This window comes from Triticum aestivum, chromosome 6B (genome assembly GCF_018294505.1).
Source record: "Triticum aestivum cultivar Chinese Spring chromosome 6B, IWGSC CS RefSeq v2.1, whole genome shotgun sequence".
In the NCBI taxonomy this organism is placed as follows: Eukaryota; Viridiplantae; Streptophyta; class Magnoliopsida; order Poales; family Poaceae; genus Triticum; species Triticum aestivum.
Genome location: NC_057810.1, coordinates 330,223 through 344,295, shown reverse-complemented (window position 1 = coordinate 344,295; position 14,073 = coordinate 330,223). Strand labels below are relative to the sequence as shown.

General features: G+C 41.3%; 1 protein-coding gene across 8 annotated transcripts; it reads left to right on the top strand.

Moving 5' to 3' along the window:
* The first annotated feature begins 304 nt into the window (after positions 1-304).
* LOC123133017 (disease resistance protein RGA5) lies at positions 305-13,712 on the top strand. 8 transcript variants are annotated; one of them, XM_044552561.1, is made up of 9 exons: positions 305-402; positions 508-553; positions 640-807; positions 1,130-1,397; positions 4,429-4,648; positions 4,757-4,880; positions 5,104-5,286; positions 8,666-9,918; positions 12,410-13,712. In XM_044552561.1, the coding sequence occupies exons 5-9, from the start codon at positions 4,527-4,529 to the stop codon at positions 13,710-13,712; spliced, it is 2,985 nt and encodes a 994-aa protein (XP_044408496.1). In that variant the 5' UTR covers positions 305-402; positions 508-553; positions 640-807; positions 1,130-1,397; positions 4,429-4,526. The 8 variants fall into 8 exon arrangements, with proteins under 8 accessions (XP_044408496.1, XP_044408494.1, XP_044408501.1 ...); XM_044552566.1 differs by having other exon boundaries at positions 308-402; positions 648-807; XM_044552564.1 differs by having other exon boundaries at positions 313-356; positions 648-807.
* The last annotated feature ends 361 nt before the right edge of the window (positions 13,713-14,073 follow it).

Sequence of the window (14,073 nt, the reverse complement as noted above, 5' to 3'; positions counted from 1 at the left end):
TTTGTGTGGACAATTTTTCCTTGTGCATGTGAACATTGGATGTTTAGGGAAAAAGTACATGAATTATAAATTACTAACTATAGGACCACTGCATGTAGCTAAAATTATTGAGCAACTTGCAGGAACTTGGCGACCCTTGAAGCCGAATTCTATTCATCATGGACGGGTCTTACCTCCTTCAATTATTTTTCTATGAAACGTGTGTTGACCAGTAGCAGTAGGTGTAGACTTGGTCAAGTATTTCTTTCGCAAACCAGGATAAATAGGAGGGACTCGCAAGGTTTGTTTCATTCCAGAAAGCAAGTACCACCCCAAAGCCTTCTTTCCTGGCCAGAGTAGTGCTTCCATTCTAACAGGTTCCTCCATCTCCTAAAGTCATTTTGGTTTGCTCTCTGTTCCACGGTATATATACGTACATATCTCTGGTAGAAGCAATCAGTCTCGATTGATTACCTCCACTGCATATATCTTTAAGAAATACCTTTGCATATTGTTTGTGCTTCCCAGGTTGCAAATTTACTAGCCCCATATTTCAGGGCTAAATCTTCAGGAGGTACGTATTTCCTTGCTACTAATTTATGCAAGTAAACTAACTTTCCATGCTTTAGCGCTTAATAACACCGTGCACACAAAATGGAGGATGGAAGTCTACTAGAGCATAGAACAGTGGACGAAAGTGTGCTGGAGCGTAGACTTAACGGAGTCGAGGACCCGAAGGATCTTCCATTACCACTGTTGCAGCACATCACGAATGATTTCTCTGAAAATAGAAAAATTGGCCAGGGTGGATTTGGAGCTGTTTACAAGGTACAACCTACCATTTAGAAAATTCATAAAGATCTCGAGTATGGTAAATTATCGCTATTTCAATTAAAAGTACCCCCTCCGTTCCAAGATATATTGAGTATTAGCTGTCAACGTCATTATCCAGAATTTGTACAGTTTGGCCAAATTTTATACATAAATTTTCTAAAAAGTAGGTGTTAGCAATTACTTTTATATATTTGGTCCAACATTTATAAATTTTGACTTACCCTAAACTAATATACCCCAAAAATGGTGCGAGGCTGAACTTTGGCGGTCTCTTTGGTATTGTAGCGCTAAGCATCTTTTAAACGCTGACCTACAGGGTGTACTCCAAAGTGGGAAACATGTTGCTGTGAAGAGGATATATGTGAATGAGTACACAATTGATGGCAAGGCATTCCGCCGGGAGTTCAATAGCCTGGTGAAAACTAATCATGAAAATGTAGTCCGGTTTCTTGGCTTCTGCTCTAATACACATCAGACATCTATAAAAGTGGCTGCGACAGGAAAAAATGACTTGGTCAACATTAATGAAAGATTGCTCTGCTTAGAGTACATTAGCAATGGAAGTCTTGATACACATATTACTGGTATGATCTTCTTGCATTTGCTGCACCTCTTCTATTTCCTGTCTAACCTATGTGACCCTTGACTAGAGCTATTTTGTTTTTGAAAGATCCAGTATTCACTGGCTTATCATTGATTTAGCAGAGGGAGATTACAAAATTTTGATCAATCGTGGCGAGTATTGTCACCATTTGATCCAGTATTCACTGGCTTATCTTTGTCACACTTCTTGCACCCGGGCTTGCCCGTCCCTACATCGAATCAACGATCTAGGTCGTCGTCCTCCCGTGCGTCTGCACATCTGGCTTGAGCACTTCGCATCCTTTCCATGTCGCCGCCTTCGACCAAATTTCTCTTGCAAATGGGCATTCGCACAAGAGATGCACCGAGGTCTCGAGGCTTCTTTTGCACAATGCGCAAAAATAGTCGTTCTCCCACCCCCGGCATTGCAGTCGATCGTTGCACCACAACCTGTTGTGGTGGAGGAGCCAACAGAACATCTTCGTATGACCCGCCGCCCATGTCTTCCATTTTACTGACATGAACTCCGTGCCCTGCAAATCAGCGAACTGCATGTCGTATGCAGAGCTTGCGGAGTACTCGGCGCCTCCCCCATCCGTCCAGGTGATCTCGTTGGTGACGCCATCCTGAAGTGTGATCCCTCCTGCCCTGATCACCCTCATCATGTGGACGAACTGCGAGAGGATACCGTCGATGCGGCCATGCTGCAGATGCTTGATCCATCGCTCTTAGCACAGTGCATCCACCACCGTTCTGTTCTTACGGATTGAGTGCCTGAAGATGTCCGGGAACTAAAGCCGAAGCAGCCGATCACCTAGCCAGCGACAGTTCCAAAACTTGGTGTGTGCACCACTGCGCACGCTGGCGGACGTGCCCGAGGCGAAAAGTACTTGATCCTTGTCGTTGCATGGCGTTCCCAAGTCGACCCTGGTTCGGTCGGGGTGCTTCCATGACAACTAGAGCCAGCGCAGCCTCAATGCGCGGGCGAACCACGCCGGGTCAAGTCCTCCAACGCGCCGGAAAACACATTTTTTGCATCAGTTCCAAGAGATATTCCCAGGAAACACTATCAAATGCCTTGGCAATGTCTTGCTTCATCAGCAGGGCCGGCTGTTCTTCCTGTGTGGCAGCTTGACCATTTTCTGCACAGACATATAGCTGTCGTGGATACCCTTCCGCTTCTGAAACGCGCTCTGTGCAGGTGAGATCAGCTGTTCAATGACACCCGCCAGCCGCATAGAGAGTGTTGGGGAACGTTGCAGAAAATAAATAAAAAATTATGCTTCACCAAGATCTATCTATGGAGTCATCTAGCAACGAAAGAGAGGAGTGCGTCTACATACCCTTGTAGATCGTGAGCGTAAGCGTTCAAGAGAATGGGGTTGAGGAAGTCGTACTCGTCGTGATCCAAATCACCGAAGATCCTAGTACCGAACGGACAGCACCTCCGCGTTCAATACACGTACGGTTGGGGAAGACGTCTCCTCCTTCTTGATCTAGCAAGGGGGAAGGAGAGGTTGATGGAGATCCAGCAGCACAACGGCGTGGTGGTGGAAGCAGCGGCCATCTCGGCAGGGCTTCGCCAAGCTCAGCGAGAGGGAGAGGTGGTACGGGGGGAGAGGGAGGCGCCAGGGACTAGGGTGCGGCTGCCCTCCCTCCTCCCCTCTTTATATAGGGGCCCTAGGGGGTGCGCCGGCCCCCTAGAGATCCCATCTCAAGGGGGGGGGGGCAAGTGGGGGGACTTGCCCCCCAAGCCAAGTGGGGTGCCCGCACCCCTAGGGTTTCCAACCCTAGGCGCAGGGGGAGGCCCAAGGTGGGCGCACCAGCCCACCAGGGGCTGGTTCCCTTCCCTCTTCAGCCCACGGGGCCCCCCGGGATAGGTGGCCCCACCCGGTGGACCCCCGGAACCCTTCCAGTAGTCCCGGTACAATATCGGTGACCCCCGAAACTTTCCCGGTGGCCGAAATTGGACTTCCTATATACAATTCTTCACCTCCGGACCATTCCGGAACTCCTCGTGACGTCCGAGATATCATCCGGGACTCCGAACAACTTTCGGGTTACCGCATACTAATATCTCTACAACCCTAGCGTCACCAAACCTTAAGTGTGTAGACCCTACGGGTTCGGGAATCACGCAGACATAACCGAGACAGCTCTCTGGCCAATAACCAACAGCGGGATCTGGATACCCATGTTGGCTCCAACATGTTCCACGATGATCTCATCGAATGAACCACGATGTCGAGGATTCAGGTAATCCCGTATACAATTTCCTTTGTCAATCGGTATTTTATTTGCCCGAGATTCGATCGTCGGTATCCCGATACCTCGTTCAATCTCGTTACCGGCAAGTCACTTTACTCGTACTTTAATGCATGATCCCGTGACCAAACATTTGGTCACATTGAGCTCATTATGATGATGCATTACCGAGAGGGCCCAGACATACCTCTCCGTCATACGGAGTCTCGATCCGTGTCAACCCAACAGATACTTTCGGGGATACCTGTAGTATACCTTTATAGTCACCCAGTTACGTTGTGACGTTTGGTACACCCAAAGCACTCCTACGGCATCCGGGAGTTACACGATCTCATGGTCTTAGGAAATGATACTTGACATTGGAAAAGCTCTAGCAAACGAACTACACGATCTTGTGCTATGCTTAGGATTGGGTCTTGTCCATCACATCATTCTCCTAATGATGTGATCCCGTTATCAATGACATCCAATGTCCATAGTCAGGAAACCATGACTATCTGTTGATCAACGAGCTAGTCAACTAGAGGCTCACTAGGGACATGTTGTGGTCTATGTATTCACACATGTATTACGATTTCCGGATAACACAATTATAGCATGAATAACAGACAATTATCATAAACAAGGAAATATAATAATAATCATTTTATTATTGCCTCTAGGGCATATTTCCAACAGAGAGCATGTTTGTTATCAATTCTATATTATAACTAGGTATGTAGTTTAACATTTGCCACTTTTCTTTTTTATGTATTCATCCTTCTACAGATGAATTAAGGGGACTTCCATGGGAAACACGTTATGAGATAATCTTCGGAATTTGTAAGGGTCTGTGTTATCTTCACGAAGAAAAAGGAATTGTTCATATGGATCTTAAACCGGCAAACATATTACTAGATGGCAAAAATATGGTTCCAAAAATCACCGATTTTGATTTGTCAAGACCGGATGAAAACTCACATACTACTGGTCAATGTGTTGGAACGCAGTAAGATATGCATCCGAAGAATGAATATTTAATTAGCATGTTTTTTCATCATACAACCCTACAGTTACTTTGTGTCATAATGCATCACAATATTGTATTTTGTTGCAGAGGATATATCGCTCCAGAATACCGGGACGCTAGCAAAACTTCAATGAAATGTGACATATATAGTTTGGGGGTCGTAATCATTGAATTGGTAACGGGATGTAAGGGCCTCCCTGACGAACATAAGGTAAGTGTATCATTGAATAGGCATGCATCTTTTGTTCACACTTGTGTATGCACACTATACTTTTGAATGGCATATCTAATTTAAAGAAACATTTTCTGGATATCTACACGGCATGTACGGCTGACGTATGGCTTTAAATTACACACCATGACATGGACATAGATTTCATCGTAAGATTCTGGGATTATTTACAAAAAACTAATTAACATTTTTTAAATTGTAGGTACTTCGAAGATGGAGACATAGGTGGAGTAAGCCACCAACAATACTACAACTCCAGCAAGTAACCAGATGTATTAAGATAGGAGTGAGGTGCAGGGAAAAGAAACCAGAGCATAGGCCACCTATATCAGAAATAATCAGCTTCCTGGGTGAACCTGCAAGCACCGATGACCACACTAGCCAGGTACAATCATGTCTATATAATCCCCTAACATATATATAATCCCTCATCCTCTAAAAAGCTATTTTTTAGATGATTAAATGTCTCCACAACTAACTGATCCCCACAAATTTCGAACACAAATTTTTTCATGCAAATTCATTTGGAACACACATTTAAAATACTTCATTCAGAAATTAAACAACGGCACTGCATTAACATCAACCTAGCAGACTAAAAAACTCATTACTTAGTACATTAGCATTGCGTCGCCATTAAACGAGCTAAACATCAGTAGATAGCAGATATATAATACGAGGAATGGTACGAGGAGCTCTACTCCTCGTTGAAGGAGATGTGGATCACCCCCGCGCCAGAGGGTCGACCTCGTCATCATTGGCCGTGGGATAAATCATGGGATGAAGGCGAAACCGTTGGCATCTTCCTCCTCGTTGCCGGCTTTGCCTGTGAAGTCCATGAAAAGCTCTGCGCGCTTGGCATTGTGGCAAAGAGCTTCTTGCGCTCACGCTTGATCGTGCATGTTCTCTCCACGTACGCGAAGATCATGTGGTGCTTGGTTATGAGCTCCGGGTTGACGTAGAGCGCCGCCACGACGTTGGCATCGGCTGCCTCGGGCGTGAGGTGATCCTCCTCTTTGGTAAGCGTGTGGAGGTACTTCTCCACCCCCTGGTCATGGCATCAGTACTGCAAGCTCATCGGTTGGAGGGTCTATCCCCATCCCCTCATCGTCCTCCTCTTCCTCCACCTTGTGACATAGGGGAGCTCCTAAACGTTTGGGGCGCCCCAGTCACGACAGTGTGTACCCTCGCGTCCCTCTGCGCGCCCTGTTTCGCCGGCCCATGTGAGGGGCAGGGCGCCCCTTTTTTCGTTTTTTACATTTCCTTTTTTATTTTCTGTATATTTTTATTATATATTAAAATAATACGGGATTGGTTCTAAAATTTTAAAAAAATTGAATTGTGGATTTTCAAAAACTTTATTGAATAAAAAAATGTTACGATTAAAAATGAACATTTTTTGAATAAAAATGAACATTTTTTGATAATGAGGAACATTTTTTATATTTCACGAACAAATTTTGAATTCAATTTTTTTATAAAAAAATATGAACAAAATTTGTTAGGAAATTTTGATTTCAATGAAGAAGGTTTGAATTTGATAACCATTTTCTGAAAATCTGTGAAAACATTTGTAATTTGATCGACATTTTTTGCAATTTGATGAACAAATTTTGACTTTTGATACACTTTTTAAAAATCCGATGAACAAAAAATAAATTCCATGAACGTTTTTTACATTCATGGACAAAAAAGATGTGCAGATTTGAAAAGAAATTCAGAAAACAGTGAAAAGTAAAAAAGTACGTAATTTCAGAAAAATGTTCATGTATATGGAAAATTGTTCATGATTTCGAAAACATTCTTGAATACCAAAATATGTCGATTCAAAATAATAAATATTTTATGAATTTTAACGATGAACATTGTTTTACACTTCATGAACAAATTTGGAATTCAATGACATTTATAAAATTTATGAACAAATTTTGTTAAGAAATTTTGATTTTAGTGAGCAAATTTTCAATTTGATGAACATTTTCTGAAAATCTATGAACAAATTTGTATTTCGATGAACATTTCTTTCAATTTGATGAACATATTTTGACCTTTCATGAATATTTTTTAAATCTGATGAACAAAAAATGTATTCAACGAATGCACAAATTTTCTTTTCAGAAACATTTTCTGGAAAAAAATTGATGAAGTAATTTTGATTACAATGAACAAATTTTGAATTTGATCAACATTTCTGAAAATCTATGAACAAATTTGTAGGTTGATGAACATTTTTGCAATTCCATGAACAAATTTTGACTTTTGACGAACATTTTTTAAATCCGATGAAAAAAATGAATTCAGTGAACATTTTCTGAATTGTTGAACATTTTTTGAATTCAATGAACAAAAAAATATTCAAAAATTTAAAAAGAAATTCATGAAACAGTGAAATTAAAAAGTACATAATTCCAAAAAAACATGTTCATGCATATGGAGAACTGTTCATGATATCAAAAAACTGCTCACATTTTCAAAAATTCTTCATGAATTTGAAAAAGATATTTGGAAATTTAAAACGAAAAAGGAAAATAAAATAGAAAAGAAAAAATCACAAATTTAAAATATTTTTTTCAAATTGATAATACAGGAATAAAAATCAAAAAAGAAAGGCAGAAAAAGAAGAGGAAAGAAAAATCGAAAGGAAAACCGAAAAGGGAACAAAATAGAAACAGAAAAAGAAAAAAGGAAAAGAAAGAAAAATCCGACAGAAAAAAAATAAAAAACCGATTCTGGGAACGTTCTGGAACCTTCCCAAAACCGATTGGGGGTGAATCCCGGTAATGGGCCAGCCAAGAGAAACTCCAGCCTGAGATGTAAAAAGGCCGAGCTGAGCTGTCATCCCTTAAAAAAAGAGTCTACAACCTAAAAAAAGAGTCTACAACAACAAAAAAGAGTCTATAACATAATTACTTTTGTAACTATTTTGAATCCAATATTTAAGAGACAAATAGGTCTGTAGTGCAAAATTTGACGAGTCTCCCCAATTATAGAGAAAAATCATTCCACCAAACCCAGTCTAACATAAAAACCTCTAGTCTTATGGCATGGATACGATTAAACAATTCTAGTAAGTTTGGTAGCTATCCACATGACTGGCTTTAATCCCATTCTCCATAACTGGTCAGATAGTACATGACTTTTTGGAATTTTATCAAGTTCATTGATTATCGAGGATGTCCGGGCTTTTTCTGCTTTTGTGAAGTCCACTTGTGTTTGCATGACATCCTGGATAAAGTGGACTATGTTGGTTATACATTGTAAGAACATAGGAGGATCTAATATATCATTATGGTTTTCATATTAACGTATTTATTTTGCAATCTGCCCTTTTCCATCTACCTACCACTTGTTGTCAAGTATTTTTGTGGCCAATAATTTTTACAATGACATCCTCATCAGCTTTAGTCTTCTCCGAGGCAAGAAAAATGTTGCTACTCTAAGTTTTCTAGTTTATTTGCAAGTGTAGGAATGCCACGAGAACGATGTTTGATGGGGATGCATCTGTAATCCTTTTTACATGTGATCGAAGAATTTCTGTTCTGCCAAAAGTGTGTGTGCTATCTTATCTTATCCTAAGATGACGCTTCCTTGACACGAATAGCAGTCATCAAACTTTGCCTCCATAAACATATATGTCTTGTATTGAATAGTATAACATAGAATTTAATTTAAATACATGTATAACTTTTTCCTTTGTACAAATGCAACTTATAATATGGAGGAAGTATACATTCATCTAAACAGATATAGCCCTTTCCTCGCAGATATGCCCTGATTACAATGAAGACGACATGCTTGGGATTAAGCCGCTTGAACTACGACTTCCTTCTGAGGGAAAGAAGGAGATATCATGCTCAGTTGAACTAACCAACGATACAGCTAATTGCATTGCCTTCAACATCCAACCCTCAAGACCTCGACTCTATGGTGCACAACCAAATAAAGGCATTGTGAGACCTCAATCCAAGTATGGTGTGAAGATAACAGTGCCGCCACAACATATCGAACATGTTGAAAAGTTCATCATTAAGAGCAGAAAAGTGAGTGAGGGCCTTGGAGATGAGACTATCATAGAATGCATGTTCGAAGAGGCTGGTATAGTTGTTGATGAGGTGGATTTGAAGATTAAATATAACCCTATTTTCGAAAAGAGCAAACTGCTTCCGGAGAGAGCAATATTTTCACGCCATTATCATACAAATATGAAATACCTACAGGAAGAAAGTGACCAAGCAGTCGATGTCACAAGGGGAGCTATGGGCAGCGTGCTTGACAAGTTGGGAAAGCTCATCACAGAGGAAAACAACCTAGAACATAACATGAAGATTGACATCGAGTCTTTTTCACAAGAATTGATGAAACTTCACCTTGACTTGCCCAAGCTGGAAAAGCATGATGGGGTTAAATTTTGGGTTAATGAGGTCAAGGAGCTATCATATAAGATTGAGGATATGGTCGACGGCTTGTTGGTGCCTGTCGAGCATGAATCTACTAGTAGTGAGCTCTCGGATGAGGGTCTAGATCCCTGGCAGTATGCCATCAATCATATTGGTCGTGTGATCAAAGACATCAAGAACAAAGTTCAGTGTGTGACTGACAATAGAAATATGTACAATTTTGATGTCAATAATGTTTTAGCTAATGTAAAAGCTAAAGCGACCACTGGCCTTCAAATTTGGGCTAAGAAGGATAAAGAAGAACTAATTGGCATTGAAAAACCAAGAGATGAGCTAATAAGCCTATTTGAGGAGGATGGCAATGTACCAAACAATAAGCTCAAGATATTCTCTATCGTCGGTATGGGAGGATTGGGTAAGACCACACTTGTGAAGGCTGTGTATGACAAGCTGGAAGCACAATACCATCCTATGGCTTTTGTCAAGGTGGGCCAGAATGTTGATGTGAAGGTAGTTTTGAAGAACATTCTAACTGGATGTGGAAAGGATGCAACAAACATGGAACATTTGGATGTGGAGCAGCTCACCAGTCAACTCCAGCAATTGCTCATGTATGAGAGGTACACATCACACCCCCCCCCCTACCCCCCAAAATCAGCCTATGTCGCTGATAGTACATAAATGAATTCGATTAAATTGAAGGTTCAAATTAAGTATTTACTTTATTAATCAGCACGCCCATTTACTTTGTCCAGATTTGCATGCATGTAAGGTTGTTATCCACTAATCAACTCCCCAATAATGTTGCAAACACAACCCCTACACATCAACTTATAGTTCAGCTCAGTGTCTCCTCAATAAAATGAATAAATTGTAGGTGTTGATTCCCAAATGACAGTCCTTTCCTAGTATGGGCAACTCTATTTTGCACCTGATAACAGAGAACTACTAAAACAATCAAGACTATTTATCATGTATAGGTCGAGTTGCCATCCATTAAGGCAATTGAACAACTGCAAAAGGCCAATCCCAATGAAATCCCGGAAACCATCGGGGCTTGGAACTTAGTTACATTCCATGTGGAACACCAGAACTCTTACGTCCTTGTTAGGGACAGGGGCCATAATGATATCGTTCTTTCCTACAGTGACATGGTGAATATCATCTGTTTGAGTCTCATCACGGATGAAATTATCTTGCTCTCGCACCCTGAACAAAAATTGTAGTATCTATTGATATAACTTTCGGGCTCTGCCAAACAAAAACTTATATGAACTCATGACTTGAATGAGTCACACATACACCCCTCTATTCTCTAGATATTACCAACCTTATAGACATTGTCTATCATCCTATTGTTGTCTTTGTTCACGTACACCATGAGTCGTGTCATCCGTGAACGTGAATCGGATATTACTAACTCCGGCATCACCTCAACGCGGTCATGTGAATGATATCTTGATGGAAACTTTCACTGTCACTTTGTTAGCCTAATATTAAGTATTCATATTAGTGAGCTGCAAGTTAATCTGATCTCTAATGCTCTATCACCTTTGCATGACCTTAACATCGATTGTTGACATTACCTTGTTGAACTAATTTATGTTCTTCAATCTCCATTTTCATCGTCTGTGATTAACTACTTGCCATAAATTACACGCGGCAACTATATTGCCACGTCAACTATCGGTTTGATTAACTACTTGACCGCGTTTGATTACACGACAACTATCGGTTAATCACACGACAACTATCGGTTAATCAATAGTTGTTAATATAGTTGTCGTGTGTGATTAACTACTTGCCACATATGGTCAAACAATAGTTGTCGTGTGTGATTACCTAGTTGCCACGTGTGGTTAATCACAGTTGTCATGTATGTTTACCTGATTGTCACGTACGCGCAACTGCAGCTGCGTCTAGCAAACGAATCATAGTTTCCATGTGTGTTTACCTAGTTGCCATGTGCGCACAACTGCAGTTGCCATCGAATAACGTACGACTATCGTGTGGGCGAAAAGCAGTTCGCCCACACGCGCGTGGACTAGGTGGTGGCTGTGTGGGCAAAAACTAGTTCGCCCACACAGTGCAGCTGGCAACCGTGTGTTGTGTGGCGTGTGGGCGACCTCTCCAACGCCCACACACCGGCCTTGCCCTACGTGGCACGTGAAACTGCCTCGGTGTGTCAAGATTCATGCAAACTGTTTTTTTTGCGGAGTGATTCATGCAAACTTAACTGGACGGTGATCCAGGCATGTGGGCGAGTTGCAATGTTGCCACACGTGTGGACGTAAGTGTTTTCGTTATTTTATTCGTGTCAGTTCAAAACAAATACTTCTTATATATATATATATCACGCTAGAAGGGAGTTATTACTCACTTATTGGAACCCAACTCTGATTTGTTTTTTTTTCTGTTTGCACCATTAAGGTACGCACCGAAGCTGTGACCTAAAAAAAACTGCATCACTATTTAGTATTTTCATCTTGCATACATGATCCATCTTATTAGGCTGTCCATCATGTACACATGACATGCACAATGCAGCTTCGCTGGGCAGTCAAAGCCGTTACGGCATCTACCTTTATTTAAGTATATAAAATAATGACTTACTGATGTCATTGCAGTTACTGTATGAACCGGACCTCTGTAGACAATGCTTAGAAGTTTGTAATGTGTACAAATAATTCCGATTCCCATGCTGCGTTGCCAAGCTTTTTTATTTCTACAGGGAGCTGCGTTAATCTAGTCCGTTCATATTTATTATCTTTTGAGCAGTAAATCTCTGCCGTTCCTTACATGGACCTGCGTTAATCTAGTCCGTTCATATTTCTTAACGTTTGAGTGGTAAATCACTGCCATTCTTTTTCTATATTTTTAAGTATATAATAGATAATTGCTTTGTTAATTGATTAATCATTTCCATCGACATCAAATTTATCTTGAACCCAGCAAACCTGCTTCATGACAATCGATGTTTATTTCGTAGTGGAGCACATTATTTTCCTTGCACATGCATATGTGCTTGTATAATTCTATATATATGGACCACTTCTATGTGTACTAATATTCAGTAGCACTTCCTTTTTAACCGCATGTCATGTTTTGCAGATATTTCATAGTAATTGATGATCTATGGGATTCTGAAACAATGAATAATGAAACTTGGGATACTATTAAATTTGCTTTGCCAGGAAACAACTATGGTATTAGAGTGATCACAACAACAAGGATTGATCATGTTGCTCGTGCCTGTTGCTATGATGAAATGAAATGTATTCGTATGATGAATCCACTCAGTGACAATGACTCAAGAACACTATTCTTAAGCAGAATATTTGGTCCGAAGGAACCTTGCCCAGATGCACTTAAAGATATTTCAATTCATATTCTAAAAAGATGTGGTGGTTTGCCACTTGCTATCAATAGTATAGCAAATCTTCTAATTGGTGATCAGCGAAGGTCAACCTGGGATGATGTAAGGCAAAATTGGAGTGCTATGATGAAAGGAAATGCTCTTGAAAGGATGAACCAGATATTGGATCTGAGCTACGTACATCTCCCTTATCAGCTGAAGACATGCCTTCTTTATGTTGGTATGTATCAAAATAGCAACAAAGATCTACATCATATGTTGAGGAAATGGGTTGCAGAAGGTTTCGTAGAAAAGAGTACAAACGATGAGGTAGATGAAGATGTTGCAGAATTATACTTGAGGGCACTCAGAGGGATGTGTATGTTACAAGTAGATAAGGTAGGCTACTGCAACGGTGATGTATTGCATTACAGAGTACACCCTATAATGCTTGATCTTATCAGAGTCAAGGCCGCAATAGAGAATTTTATTCATGTAATTGATGGTTCAAAAAGTATGGGAGGGGATATCCATCGAGTCTCAGTCCACCACAATGATAAAGTGGATAAGCAAATTTGGGGAGCAATCGAGGAAGGGTCGCTATCGCATGTTCGGTCAGTCTTTCTTCGTCGAAGCTCACTTGTGCCTTATTTTCTGGAACTTAAGTATGTCCGAGTGCTACACATTGAATATAAGTACTCTTCCATGGATGGCCTAGATCTCACCGGCATCAATAGGTTGTCTCTCCTATGGTATTTGAAGGTTAGTTCTGTTGACGAGTCTATATATGAGCTTAAGCTACCTAGTAAAATTGGGGACCTCCAGGAATTGGAGACCATAGATCTGCATAATGCATCCCTGAAAAACTATCCATCAGATATAGTTAGTTTGCCATGGTTAAGGCATCTCATCTCGACAGGAAATAAAGTTGGTGTAGTATTACCTGATGAGATCGAGAGGTTAGAAACCCTGCGCACTCTAGTAGGCGGTTTGAATGGAAGGTCGGTGCATACACTAGTAGAAAAGAGGGCAATGGTCCAGGCCGGTCCAGCCCATTAGTCCCGGTTCAATCCAGAACCGGGACCAATGGGGGCATTGGACCCGGTTCTTGAGCCCCGGGGGCCGGCCGGGCCACGTGGGCAATTGGTCCCGGTTCGGCTGGACCTATTGGTCCCGGTTGGTGGGACGAACCGGGACCAATGGGCCTCGCTCTTGGCCCAACACCATTGGTCCCGGTTGGTGGGACGAACCGGGACCAAAGGGTTGGTCCTCGTTGCGGCCAGAGTTTAGTCCCACCTCGCCAACCGAAGGGGAATCGGACCGGTTTATAAGCCCCTTCCTCTCTGCCATATTGAGCTCCTCTGAAAATGAAAATAGATGCCCTTATATAGGGAAATTAGCCTAAATTCATACGGATTTC